The sequence below is a fragment of the Apostichopus japonicus genome, chromosome 6 (genome assembly GCF_037975245.1).
Source record: "Apostichopus japonicus isolate 1M-3 chromosome 6, ASM3797524v1, whole genome shotgun sequence".
Classification (NCBI taxonomy): domain Eukaryota; kingdom Metazoa; phylum Echinodermata; class Holothuroidea; order Aspidochirotida; family Stichopodidae; genus Apostichopus; species Apostichopus japonicus.
The window spans coordinates 14,569,054-14,583,575 of NC_092566.1; the positions used below are offsets into that span (position 1 = coordinate 14,569,054).

Genomic DNA, 14,522 nt, shown 5'->3' on the forward strand with positions numbered 1-14,522 from the left:
TTTCCAATGGTACGAAGGAGAATGCAAACTAGAGGACGGACCATTGCCAAATCTCCCCGCCGTTCTAACGTCTATTCAGTAGAAGTATATCATCCACAGCTCCACTCGGCTGCTGTGTCCGATATGCAAAGTGGGTGGTGCCATAATTCAGATTTGTGATGTAATAGGCTGCCTCCTCACATTAACTCAAGAGTCTCAACGTAGTGCCAATGAGTCAATTGTGAAGCAATAGAGGATGTGAACAATAAGGCTGTGAGGACACCACGTTTGAGAGGCGAGGGGATTTGGCAATGTTCACGTACCCATGGGAAGGTCCCTAGTATACAGACCTCACTTTAGGGAGTCTAACTTCTTATAATAAATTGATTATTAACAATGCCAGAGAAAGATATACATGTGAAACAGTTTAGAATCTTCAAACTACATTATAAGAACAAAGGACAATTTTGCAGGGATAAATAAGTGGAAAAGTCACATGACTTTCTTGTCATGATTCCCTTAGGAAATATCAGTGCTAATAGAAAACTCACAAACAGTAAAGGAAAGTTATGCATGGCATTAATAATAGACAGTTAGGGTAGCCACTGCTGATATTACTATAAAGACTTCAGGATTATTCACCTCTCACCACAACATCAAAGTAACATCTCCTCTGGTTACCCGACAGATCGGTAGCCGTGCATGTTACCAGATATTCACCAGATGGGAGGGACGCACCCTCCTGAGGGTCACAGGTCACATCAGGGGTACTGCCGTCATTGTCTGTCGCCGACACCGACCAGCTTATCACAGCGGTGTGGGTCAAGGGGTCAGTGTAAAACAATAGCTGGTCAGGACATGATGTAAAATCAGGCACTTCTGTGTCTGAAAGGAAAAAATTACAAAGTTGTAATATTGTCAATTTTACTTTCCACGCTTTGCAGGCAGAAATATCTCCTTTAAAATGCTACCATTGACAAATTTACACTGCAATCATGTGTCAGTCGATCCATTGTTAACTGTTGTTGTAGGACACATTACAAAGAACATGTTTGAATCATGATACTAGTTTGTGATTAATTTCTTCAAGTGCCATCCGACACTGTTTCTGATGGTAGTAATCTGATGGAGCCACCAATTCTTTGACCAATTCAAGTAAGGTATTTTCACTCTATTCTCTCGGATGAAACTTATCCATCAAAAACACCTGGCTCTTGTTCCTCTATTGCTGAAGAGTCAGCAGGTTGATGTAAGCATTGCGACAAAAATGATCTCAACAAGAATGACAAACAGTACAGAGCCAAATGTTGACAACTTTTCATAAGGTGGCATACTCCTATAAGAGTCTATATCCATCCACTTGATTGTTCTCCTTCAGGAAAAGTGCCAAAAAGCAGCAGGAGAACATCTTTTATGACCTGTTATCAATCATGATCTAGTTTTGTGTGGCTTGCATGTTGAAGAGCAGGAATGGAAGTACATGTGGTGAGAAAATTGGGTCAATTGAGGCAATTTTAGACCCCTTTAGGCCTCCCAGGAGCAGCATAGGAAAATTGTTTATTACTGAGTGAAGAGGTTTGTTTACAAGTGATGAAAACTTGTGTGTCTTTCCTCTGGTTGTGTAGTACCTAGTACTGCCTTCTCCCATCGTCAGTGGAAGCAGGTAGCAAGCATTATTTTTACCAACTATCTTGTTCAAGCAACATGTCCGAGATGTGGTTTAAACTTATCTTCTCATCACTCTTCCTTCATCTTTACTTTACCTCTCCTTTATTTTGTCTTATTTTGCTCTATTCATCGCTCATTTTGTCCAATTTAACTGTCTCTCTGTCCATCTGCGTCTCTCTATCCATCTGTGTTTCTTAATGTGTCCTAACTTTGTTTTAGTTTCAGTTAGCCTCTGAAGAAGATCCTACTAGGTTCGAAACATAAGACCCTCTAACTTATGGTTTCCCTAACTTTATCCCCCCTACGAACCCCCTGTGGATGTCAGAGTTGTCCACGAACCCCCAACTTGTCGAGACAAGATCTGAGTCATTATTTTACTATAATACGCATAACAGTGCTTCGTAAATCTCAAGTTCATAGTGTAATATTGTTATGAAAAAAACACAAATAGATTAACATATATTTATTTGGAAACTTCAAGATCAGATCACAAATTGTATCACGCATAGATCACCCATCACATGCACGGTACTGTACTACTATGGCAACATATGCGAATGGAACGCAAAAAGAGTTTGTCGATAGGTTATATATGATATATCAGATTTACTCTAGGTTTGACTTTCAGAAACGTATTATGACACCCCTGGGATGGACTCACACACCCCCTGGGGGTTCATGCACCCAGTTAAGGAACCCCTGCAGTCTAACTTTTAAAATATTTACCTACACTGGGTTTTGGCTGTAGATTTACAGTTTTTTCTCCCTTCTCTTTTATTTTCAGCTGATGATAACATTACATGAAAGCACTCAACTTCAATATTCTACAGAGTATTCTATCTTCCTCTCAAATCCAAAGGCAGAACAAGCAAGAAAATGTCAGACTATTCCATTAGTGTCAATACAGCATCAGAACAATTCAGCAGCTTTTTAAAACAGTAACAACGGATGTTAGAATGTTAGAATGACATTTTTTTTTTTTTTTTTCCAGATGGGATACAGACATTCAAATTTGATCAAACTTACCTATGCACTCTAGGTTAGAGACACCACGAGACCATTCACCATTTCCGAGACATGTCACCTGAGCTGAGGTGATGGGATGGACCGTGAATTCCGAATCGCAGGAGAAGACACACTGCTGTCCATATCTCGGATCAGAGGTTGCGCACCCCGGTGGGGAAACGACGAGGTTACTACCAACATTTAACTTCGGACACGTAATCGCTGCAAGAGAAAGTTGGAACTTCTGAATATTCACAAGACTACTCCAACCCCTGGATGCATTCAGGAAAGCTAGTAGATATTTCATAAAAGCGCAATATTCAAGGCGATATTTCCTTTGCATGGAGTTTGGCAACATCCATTGACACTCACACCTTTGTCACAAGATAATTATTAATAACATTTCCCCCCCCCCCCCCCCAAAAAAAAAGATAAACATTTTCCACCTTCAATTTGCATAGAAATCAAGGATTACTGAATATACATTAAGATGTTTGCAGTCTTATTTATTTTCAAGGGAACCTACAACATTTGTGTACTATTGATATTTTGAACAAGGGCAGTAACATCTAAGTTATATTCTAATACCATAACCAAAAGTTTCACACAAATATGTCACAAATATCAGCTAGACTATGCAAATACCACATCTCAAAGTTTTATACTGGTGTGTATAGTGTTAAAACAATTGTTTAACACCCATAAGAATATCTATGTCCTGTTTCAACTAAACCAGAGCGAAAAACTCAGCAAATGTGCCAACAAGTCTTCATCACTTGTGTGCAAAGAAATCTTCAGTTGGCTACACAAATACATTGTAATCATCAAAGATATTGTTTTCTCTCCTCTCAAACGACAGTGTTTATGCCATGTCCAACATGCATGTACAACATGTGCAACATGCATGTCCAACATGTGCAACATGTGCAACATGCACGTCCAACATGTGCAACATGCATGTCCAACAGCTGGCACCATCAAACTCAAGCTTTTCACTTCCAACACTGTTTGCCATCAGGTAGTTCAATTATTGTCAAGATGAAATCTCTACTTCAAACCATTTTTCAAAGTAGTTATATGGAACACCGTTCTACGTCATGTACTTTTGGTCAGGCCAACACTTACCCTCACACTCAAAACTAGCCTCACTCCAAGTTCCATCTGCCTGGCACTGCACTGTGCTCTGTCCATTCGGAGTAAAACCGTGAGGGCAGTAGAACGAACAGACACTTCCAAAGGCAGCCAGGTTTCCTGGACGGCCTCCGCAATTTGACGGCAGAGCATTGACCGGTGGAACCACGACTGGACATCGGCGAACTAGGAGAAGCAGACGGCGACTTAACAATATAAATCATGATAAAAACCAGTATTGGTTTGTGTGTAACAGCTGCGAAACTGTAAAGAGGGCTCACCATTTATGCAGGAACAGTCTAGGGGTGGAATAATTAATGTCACAATGTGAATGGTTCAAAAGAAGCCCTGGTCAAAAAGTAAACTCACTTGTGCAAATAGTATCTGTTCCACTCCAGTATGGATTCCCACCAAGTGAGCCGGCTACCTCACACGTACGTACCGTGGATCCCGATAGCTGGTAACCTGTATTGCAGACTATGTTGCAAGAGCTGCCAAAGTGATTGGTGCATGTCTGCACGGCGCCTCCTTCCGGCTGCCTCAGGTTAGGACATCGTTTAACTTAAAAGGAAACAGGTTCAGACTCTGACATTTATTTGGGTGAAGACAACTTCAAGTTGTCACTTTCCATATATATGTGCCTATCCAGGGAAAACCTGTAAGAACTTGAAAACACAAGTTAACACAGGAACCAGTGACAACCTGCAGCAAGAATTCCAATATGTCAAAATGTGTGAACCGGCAGAGTTTTTTTTTCTTCTGTGACACAAGATTTGTCCAATTTGTCTAAGGTGTTGCATTTATACTTGGCTTGGATTGTCTCACGTTAACCACAGGTAGAAATCACACATATTCACAAGTTGTCCTTCTTGTCAAAATCCACAGGTTTCCATTGAATATATTACACAAGATTTTGGCCAAAGTGAATAATGTGAGAAACATGAAAGTTTAGCTGTGAAATTACATCTATAAACACTGTTTTTCCAAAAGCACAAATCTATGAGTGTTTCTGTTTTTCCCTTTAACCATGTTTACCCCAGAGTTTGAAATTGATTTCTTGTAACTTTGTGAATCACTTACTGAAAAATGACTCCAACATTTTGGTAACTACAAGTTTATAACAATCAGATTATTTTTAAGAAATCCAAATACCATATCAATGTTCTTTACAGAGCATGACTTTTTTTTGTACCGCACGGCCTTTTAGATCCTCTATTGTAGTTTTTCGATAACTTTTGTAACAAATTTTATGGGTTTAGTATTTTCTTAATCTCTTAAACATGCATATGTCTTAAACTGTTCTGTTGATTTTCTTTATTGTTATAATTTTTTTTATCCTATTTATAATATTTCTGTAAATTTATACTGGAATATAGAATGAATGAATGAAAGCAATGCAAAAAACATTCCTTTTGCTAACCTCCTTTACCTCACTCCAAAATTACACTAGAAAAAACAATTATAATAATGGAGAAGTTTGCTAATAATTACCTCATTTGGCAAAATTTATCAACAATTAAACTGGAATTTTTTTATTTTAATTTTTTTATTTATTTTTTTATTTTTTATTAGTCACCTTTTACATTGAGGTTAGCTGTGCAGTAAGCTCTATTGCCAGATGAATCAGTGGCTTGGAAACCAATGGATGTTAATCCCTCTGGATATGTTGCAGAGGCAGAAATATCGCCACCATCCACCCTGGCAACAAAAGGAACAAAATAATGACAAATGAAAATACTCATACGCAGTCAAAATATTAATGGACGGCCTTGCTTTTTTCTTTCATAGATAGTCTGGAATTTTGAAGGTATTGCTAAGCAACTACAAGTAAACACCTACCACATTTATTGAGCACACAATGTGAAAGTCTTAGCTAACACGTACAACAGACAATCAGATTAATATAAAATTGTACACAATAAAAAATTTATATTAGATTTCCAAAGATGGCAGCTGCAACAATCTTCCTCTTCCAAACTTCTTTCCAGAACAGTATTCTTACACATTATTGAGATAATCTTGGAAGTGACTTTGTCAAAATCCGGTACTAACATACACACTGTAGTACTTGACTGTGTAATTACAGATATTGATTCTAGAACAAAATAATCTTGCAGTTACCTTCGTCCACAAAATTCGCACCAGAGAACTAAAAGATTTATCACTTCAAAAGGCTGGCACTTGAAGCAGTAATACATTAACCTCAATCAATTTTAATTTTCTAAATTCAAAAACAGGTAACAACTTATCTGAAATTAAGTGAATTTTAGTTGTAACAATATAAAAATTCTCTAAGTTTGATTGAGGGGGGTGTCCAACGATACAGCATTTTATAGGCAGCCATTACATGGCTAATGATTCAAAGGGTGTCGGTGTACCTCCCAACACAAAATTCAATGTTTACAACATTGAAGAACTAATAATCCTGTGACTTGGGAATCAAATTTCTACCCCATCATTCCCTTTCTGTTTTTTTGTTTTTCTTCGAGTTTTTTTTTAATTATTGTCATCTTTAATGAGGGTAGTCCTGCTCAGTGCAGAAGCACTGCTTTCCAGAGAAGCCCTCTCTTCTGTTATGATGTGGCATACTTACACATGTGATTTTGATTAACATTCGAAAATGAAAACCTGCAAACAGCACAATAAAAATACCCCAAAAAGGCCAAAATTCTGCTATTCAAGCGGACCAAAAATCAGCAGGGTGAACAAATCAATCCTTTTTTTTTTAACTTGCTGCATATGCATGTGGTGTATCAATCTATACTGCCCATAAATCTAACACACAAAATCCTAAACACCATGCATAATCAGTGAGGCCATGCATGATAACATAAGGGCTTCCTAAACAGAGTAGACACATGTAGCTAATAATTCTGGTGGTGCATAGACTAATGATTAATAAACTTGAAATAAACACAATCAACATTGACTTTATTAAGAATTTAGCTCTTTCCAGGGATGAGCCTGGGGTAAAAAAAAATCACAGAACTTTGGAAAATTGCGGTATAGGCTCCAGTTTGCGTATGATACAGTGTGTTAGGATAATAGTTTTTGTCCCTGAGGTAGAAAAGAAATCACGGATATTCCGCGAATTTGTGGAAAAGCTCATACCTGTAGTTTAGATACAATCAACAACGGCTACGTACTAACCTTTCAACTGTGACGTGTCCTGAAGTATCAGAGGCTTGAGGAGGAACTAACCGGCCGGTCCATGTGACCGCCCCCCTGTCTGCTATCTCAACTACCAATGACGGACAAGAACCAAGGAAGACTGGATCCGTAACGTCTGAGAAATGAAGACATATTTACACATGGAAGAAGTTGACATAGTCAGGAGACTGCTGATTTGCCACATTTGTCTTTGAAATAGTTTGACAGTAATTATAGGTCTATCAAAATGTTGTTGACCCAAACAGTACCATTACAATCAATCGTACTAAAAAAATTATTTTTTATGTAAATTGTTTTTCATTCAGCACACTTAAATTCTGTTTTAAACATTCATTGATTCTATTATACAAGTTAATATAAGGCTTCACATTGTCAAGTTTCTTCTCTATAGTAATATAGAATCATCTGATATCCCCAGATTTAAGGAAAGAATATTGACGGTGGCCAAACAACCTGATCACCACACAGCATTCTGCAAGTCTTGCGTCAGTGACACTGCAGTCTAGAACGATACGTTATAGAGAAACTTCACAACTCAGTATGTGAGCCGATATTATTGGCTGGCTCAGTATGTTAGCTCATGCAAACTGTATCATATCACTGCCATACTGTGATGCACATAATTATTGCACAATATATAGGTCAGCTCATACCAAATATTACAACTGACATAACACACTGTGCCATGAACCTGATGATGTCCAGAGTGATCAATAAGGAATAACTGAGATGGTTATATAAATATAGTCAGCTCATACCAGTATTGTATTTAGCATGCGTATACCATGATACTATGGCTATAACGTTGATCCACTCCACATGCCAAACCTGCAGTCATGTCATATGTAGAAGTAAAGCTGGCAGTAACACAATGTGCGCATGTCCAGGGGTGCACTTAGGAATATTTGAGTACCGGGCATATTGTGCAGTAGTGTGATCCACACACTAGGAGAGGGATCTAATGGGTGGGGTACCCCCTCCTCACTGGACAAATTTTGCACATGAAGTATGCTTAGGTGGTGCTATTTTTTCCTATTCTGTGCCATGTATTCTCCCAAATTTTGGCCATGGTAAAATTTGTTAAATTATCATCAAAAAAGTGCCGGGCGGAAATGTTAAAATACTGTTTGTGCTGGGCGGCATTCAGAACTGCTGCACGCAGCCGTTTGGTGCCCCCCCCCAGTGTGAGCACATCCCTGCATGTCCAATACTTGAAAACATAACATAAAAAACCCAGTCTCAAGTAATTCCCTGAGATAAAAGAAATTATGTCGTTTGGGTGGATCCAGTCGGGCTCATGTCCGAGGATGTTCTTACCTGTACAACTAGCTGATCTTGAGTCACTCCACAGTCCAGAATCTAAGCATTGCACAGGACTGGGGCCGCTCAACTCATAGCCACCATCACAGTTAACAGTGCACACTGTGCCGTATACATTTCCTGCGGATGTACACGTCGGTAGGTGGTAGGCACCATTGGTCAAGGGTTGTAGTGCAGGACAGGTGACTTGGACTGCAGATTTAAATATTAACGAAACAGCTTTGTAAACTTTCAGTACACCAGAAGGCATCAATCATAATTTCGGTACTAACAGCATATTCTATTTTATCAAAATGTTCAGGAATGTAATGTATGGTTGCATTTCTCTAGCAATTAGGAACTATAAATTGTCCTGGTTGTGAATGTACTACTTAGAATCATTCAAACTTAATAATTACGAGGAAAGGAGAATTTTGATCTTCATGAACATGTACTGCTATTAACAACTGTGGAAATTTATAAAACAGATATACATTTGCCGTTAGTAAACACTGCAACAATCACAAGATAGATACAATCACATTGCCTACATTACATTTTTTTTAATTCCTTTTTTGAATACAAAAATCTCACTGAAGACTTTAGTTTCACTGCAAACTGGTGTGATGATACAAAGTGAAAAGCAATGTGATAGCTTTTATATAGTTCACTGTGAATCTAGAAACAAGCTATCACGAAATGCTTCTACACATTCTTCATCACCAAAACATCTTAATAATTGTTATCAAACTGATGTCATTAGGTCCATACAAACGTTACATTTCAGGATGTCTGTGTCTTTTCAAACATTATAAAAAGAAAAGGCTGAGTTTAGGGATTGTTGTCCGACTGCATAGTTAAGGACAACCTTGGCGCTGATTAGTAGTTTATGTACATCGAGGCACAGAACAGAGGTGAATGAGCAGATCTTATGAGCACGCTATGTTACCACTATGAGCATGCTATGTTACCACTATGAGCATGCTGCGTTACCACTATGAGCAGGCTACGTTATCACTATGAGCAGGCTACGTTACCTCTATGAGCAGGCTAGTTACCACTATGAGCATGCTGCGTTACCACTATGAGCAGACTACGTTACCACTATGAGCAGACTACGTTACCACTATGAGCAGGGTACGTTATCACTATGAGCAGGCTAGTTACCACTATGAGCAGGCTACGTTACCACTATGAGCAGGCTACGTTATCACTATGAGCAGGCTACGTTACCTCTATGAGCAGGCTAGTTACCACTATGAGCATGCTGCGTTACCACTATGAGCAGACTACGTTATCACTATGAGCAGGCTAGTTACCACTATGAGCAGGCTACGTTACCACTATGAGCAGGCTACGTTATCACTATGAGCAGGCTACGTTACCTCTATGAGCAGGCTAGTTACCACTATGAGCATGCTGCGTTACCACTATGAGCAGACTACGTTACCACTATGAGCAGGGTACGTTATCACTATGAGCAGGCTACGTTATCACTATGAGCAGGCTAGTTAACACTATGAGCAGGCTAGTTAACACTATGAGCAGGCTACGTTACCACTATGAGCAGGCTAGTTAACACTATGAGCAGGCTAGTTAACACTATGAGCAGGCTACGTTACCACTATGAGCAGGCTGCGTTACCACTATGAGCAGGGTACGTTACCTGAGCACTCAAACGGTTGCCCACTCCAGCTACGGTCGGCTTGACAGCTGCGAGTCCTCCGCGATTCACCGGCCGGTGTTCTGAATCCAACATCGCAAATGAAAACACAAGTCTCTCGATAAGGTACAGTGAGTCCACTGCAACCACTGACAGATCCATGGGGGTCAGACGATATGGAACACTGTACGGCTGTGTGGAAATCACAAGGATTGTTCATCTAACGTAGTAGAACTTGTGCCAATATGAATGTGAGGAATGTTGCTCATTCCTTTGTTTTTTAATTGTCTCTAATTAATTAGTCTGGAGGAGGATCGTTTCCTCTACGAAATTCTTGATGTACTATATCTGTACTATCAAAAAGATATGTTATGTAATCTCCCAAGAAAACCTAATACCCTATCCCACTTTTCCTCTCATTACCCTTAGCCTATAATGCCATAGACATCTAACTCTCCTTGCAGCTTTTCTGTCCAATCTCTGATCTAATTCCTTCTGGTTGACGGAATGGACCAACAACTACTGCCAGCTGTGCTTTGTGTAACCTACATAAACCGGCTGAAGGGGGCAGTATATGTGGGCTACTGAACAAGATTTTTTATATGGTGAGAGACATACTGTGATGCCATGGCTCTCATGTTCATAGCTGCAAAACAAAGCATCAGGGGACTATCACCAAACTTTACTTCAAACCAGTTGAATTTAAAGGTGATTTTACTGTTGTAGAAATCTTGACAATGTACCCCAACAAGACTCCAAGCTTCATTTCAATTAGGAACACAAATCAAGTTACTTTTCTCAATCATAAGGAGAATAATTTTGTTTGGTACACTATTGACTCATGGCTTGTAGGAAATGGAAACAGAAATGGCTTCAAAGTTAACTGAAAGTTCACTCAATACTGAAATGCCTCACAGTACACATTCAAATCCTGTAAAATTATCATAACAGAATCCATAATAATGAATATTCAAATTCATTATGTATTCAATATTATAATGAATATTCAAATACATAATAAATATTCAAATTCATTATGTATTCCATATTATAATGAACATTCAATACATAACAAATTTTCAATACATAATGAATATAAAATACATACTGACTATTCAATACATTATAAATATTCAGTACTTAAAGAATATTCAATACATAATATATATTCAGTACCAGGGCGCTCTAAAAGGAACACACATAATTACTTTTATTATTATATTTAATACAATTATTATAATCATACAATTATTTTTATACAATGCTGTTCAATGTGATGCAGAACATTGTTCTAATGTTCTGATCCAGATCAACCTTTAACTACATATACTATGGAATCATCCAGGTGCCATCAAAATGTTGGGATCTTCTCTCTGCAAATGTTGCAGCAATTCATCATTTTTGCTGCAAATGTTGAATTGTTGAAATATACGAGATCAATTTTATCATTTTGCCCTTTCATAAATACAACTTTTGATAAATAATCACTCTGTCACAATGTCGAGTTACTCACAGTTTACTAAATTTAAGGGAATTTGACATTTTGTTGCAAACTGTTAATATATTAAATGAACAATTAATTACTTTGAAAATTAATCATTTTCAAGAAAATCACTGCAATATTTATGAAAAGATCTGAACATTTTAAATGCACCTTAATTTTGAATTATATGTACCCTTTTACCATAAATCATGTTTCAGTTTTCATATTATACTACCATCTGCTTCACACAAGGATATTTCCTCCTCAAGGAATACATTATTGAAAAACAAAATATCAACAACATCTTTTTGTTTTTATATTTTCTGTTGGATTATAAAGGATGTGCTGCATTATTTTGAAGAACCAGTTTAGGGGGGCTAAAAAGAGAGGCAACTTGAAAATAGCATACCAGTACACTGAGGTTTGGTACCACCCCAGTATCCTTGATACGGGACACTTGTATCTTGAAGGCAGATTCTGCTGTTACTCCCACTGCTCCGCTCGTATCCACTATCACAGCTAAATACGCAGGTTGTTCCACGAACTGACGTACTGGAGGTAGAGCAACCCGAACCACTGACACTTGCATGGGCTGGTACGTCTATGATGGGACATCTTACCACTAGTGAGCAAAAACAATATAAAAAATCACTTTCAAACAAACTGACTGCCATATAGTTTCACTCACTGTGTTCATAGTTTTCATAACAAAGTTTGTAAAAGAAATTGAAAAAATTAAAAAATTAAAGTTGCAGCGTCTGATGATACGTCTGAAACTAAGATTAGTTGAGAGAATTAAGGCAGCATTTTTTTTTTTGTCAAAAATGCAAATTTCACTTACCTGATATGATGTCAAACATTACAGATGCTTAATGAAATAGTCTTACCTCATGCTCAAGGATCACTCATTCACAATGTTTCATCCGGCAGTGTACATTCTACATGAGACATAAGTACCCACTTGTCACAATTCAAACCAACCTTTTTTCTTTTTCTTTTTTTTCCCCTCTTTTCTTGGGAAAGGATTTAAATGATTATGAAATAAAAGCACCAGAGACAGCGATATAGTATAATCATGATTTCGTGTTCACCAACCTCGGACAGTGACATCAAATGAGCAGGTAGCACTGTTACCAGAGCTATCCGTGGCTGTGTAGATCAGAGGGTGTGTGCCCTCTGTTAATGAAGTCGGTTTACTGTTACTTGCTTGGCCATCCACTGAAGACAGCACTGCTGTGTACTGACCACTGGCATCTGAAGCCTACAAAAGTGAAAAGAATAAAATAAAGTACAAGCTGGTTTCAATTATTAAAAAGCCTTTTAGACAATCTCCCAAAGAAAATTTCACGTTCAATATACAGTAAACAAGTTATTACGCATAAATGAAGAAATTCTGTTTGCTATCAAGTAGGTTGCTCAGTAACAGTTAGCTACATGTGCATCAGCTATGAAAGTTAGTCTATAACCTTTGGGCAAAGTGCTGATCAATGTAAAACCAGACTTTACTGAATTAATATTAATACAATTATTTTGAATTTTGTGAAAGAGACGATGAAGCAATGCACTTTGTGAACAAGACTTTGCTTGGTTGGAAAACATTATGCACCCCAACTTTTGTTGACATTAACAACATCTTTTCAGTGAACTTTTCAAAGTTAAACTGTATGGGTTCCACTTATAGACTTAGATGTTGACTCGTAAATGAACGTCCTATGCAGCAGTCAATCTACCGACAAAATCTTATGTTTTCAAAAAATTGTGGTCTTTGGAAAACTTGTGCATACAGTATGTGTTAATGCTACCTATTGATGGAATCATAAAATCCCTGGTATTCAAAGTCTTTTCTTAGGTACCCCTGTTCCACCTTTCCCCGCCCCCCCCCCTTTTTGACTGAGAAATTTGATATGGTAAAAATGTTACATAGTTCTAAAATAGTGACAATTTGCAACCACTAAAGTTACTAATATATATGTTAAAGATTTTTCAACTTTGCTTTCCACAAATACTGGCCAACAATATCTCCTTCCTTCCAAATTTTTTAGCGACCATCCAAAATTTCAGTAGTTTGCGCCAAAGAGGGTCATTTTGATTACCAGGGGATAAAAATTGCCGAACCAAAATAAAGTTTTTTACCTTACAACTTTGAACAGTCTTAGTACATAAAGGACAGCCTCGGTTTTAAATTGTTTGAATTTGCCATGATAGGGTACAAACCTGTACAGGCTCCCAGCTGAAGGTGAGCGATGCAGTTATCTGAGTTGGTTCCGCATATGCTATGACATCAGAAGGACACTGAAGTGAGGGCGGTGTGACATCTGAAAAGGAAAAATGGGAAATTAGTTAAAAAAATGACGTTACAAAAATGAAGGTTTAATTGTTTCCTTTAATTGTTCTAAAAATTTCCATAGATCTCATTTAGATATTTGGAATGAAATCTAAAAATTCAAACCATTGAAAAAAACGGTCGTTCAGCCTCTGAATAAGATCCGATTAGGATCGAAACGTCAGGCCCACTTGATACTTTTACACATTCTCTTCCGTGGATAAGCAGTTTGCTAACAGTTTTTGTTTTATTTTTATTGTTATTTTATTTTCATTCAAAAAACAGATTAAAAACTGTTCTCCTCGAAATTTCCAAACTCTTCATTGTCTCGCTACGCCTGCACCTCGCTAGAAAACTATCCAGGTGTGCCCACACTGGGCGGCACTGGGCGGCCCCGCCCAGCACTAAAAATAACCGCCCAGCACTGTCTTAAAAATCGTGAATCCCGCCCAGCACTATTTTCATCTAAAATCCTGACATTCCTAACAATATATTCAACATAAATTGGGCCTAGCCTATGCCAAAATCATACAGACTAATAATGCATCAGTTACGCATGCAAGAAACATTACTTACGGCTCTCAATAGGTCCCTTGTAAAATCTCTTTGAAACAAACTAATAACTTTTACCAGGTAAGCTACATAATGAATTTCACTAAAAAAAAAAAAAATAATTTTTAGCAAAACTAGTACTTGTTTATGTGCTCAAAAAGCTACACAAGTGCCGGCATTTGGCATCTGAGCACCTTCAAAAATCAAAAAATTTCTCAAAGGGGAGGGGGACACCCCTCGCCCTTAGA

General features: G+C 37.9%; 1 protein-coding gene across 5 annotated transcripts in view; it reads right to left on the reverse strand.

Moving 5' to 3' along the window:
* The window catches only part of LOC139969062 (uncharacterized), a 115,656-nt gene that overhangs the window by 48,371 nt on the left and 52,763 nt on the right, over window positions 1–14,522 (reverse strand). For all 5 annotated transcript variants that reach the window (XM_071973807.1, XM_071973805.1, XM_071973806.1 and 2 more), the window contains 11 exons: window positions 13,614–13,714; window positions 12,495–12,660; window positions 11,809–12,021; window positions 9,920–10,108; window positions 8,272–8,466; window positions 6,934–7,069; window positions 5,360–5,481; window positions 4,153–4,344; window positions 3,778–3,969; window positions 2,674–2,874; window positions 622–864 (listed from right to left, as the gene is read on the reverse strand). In XM_071973807.1, coding sequence (XP_071829908.1) covers window positions 622–864; window positions 2,674–2,874; window positions 3,778–3,969; window positions 4,153–4,344; window positions 5,360–5,481; window positions 6,934–7,069; window positions 8,272–8,466; window positions 9,920–10,108; window positions 11,809–12,021; window positions 12,495–12,660; window positions 13,614–13,714 — 1,950 coding nt within the window. The remainder of the gene's footprint in view (window positions 1–621; window positions 865–2,673; window positions 2,875–3,777; window positions 3,970–4,152; window positions 4,345–5,359; window positions 5,482–6,933; window positions 7,070–8,271; window positions 8,467–9,919; window positions 10,109–11,808; window positions 12,022–12,494; window positions 12,661–13,613; window positions 13,715–14,522) is intronic.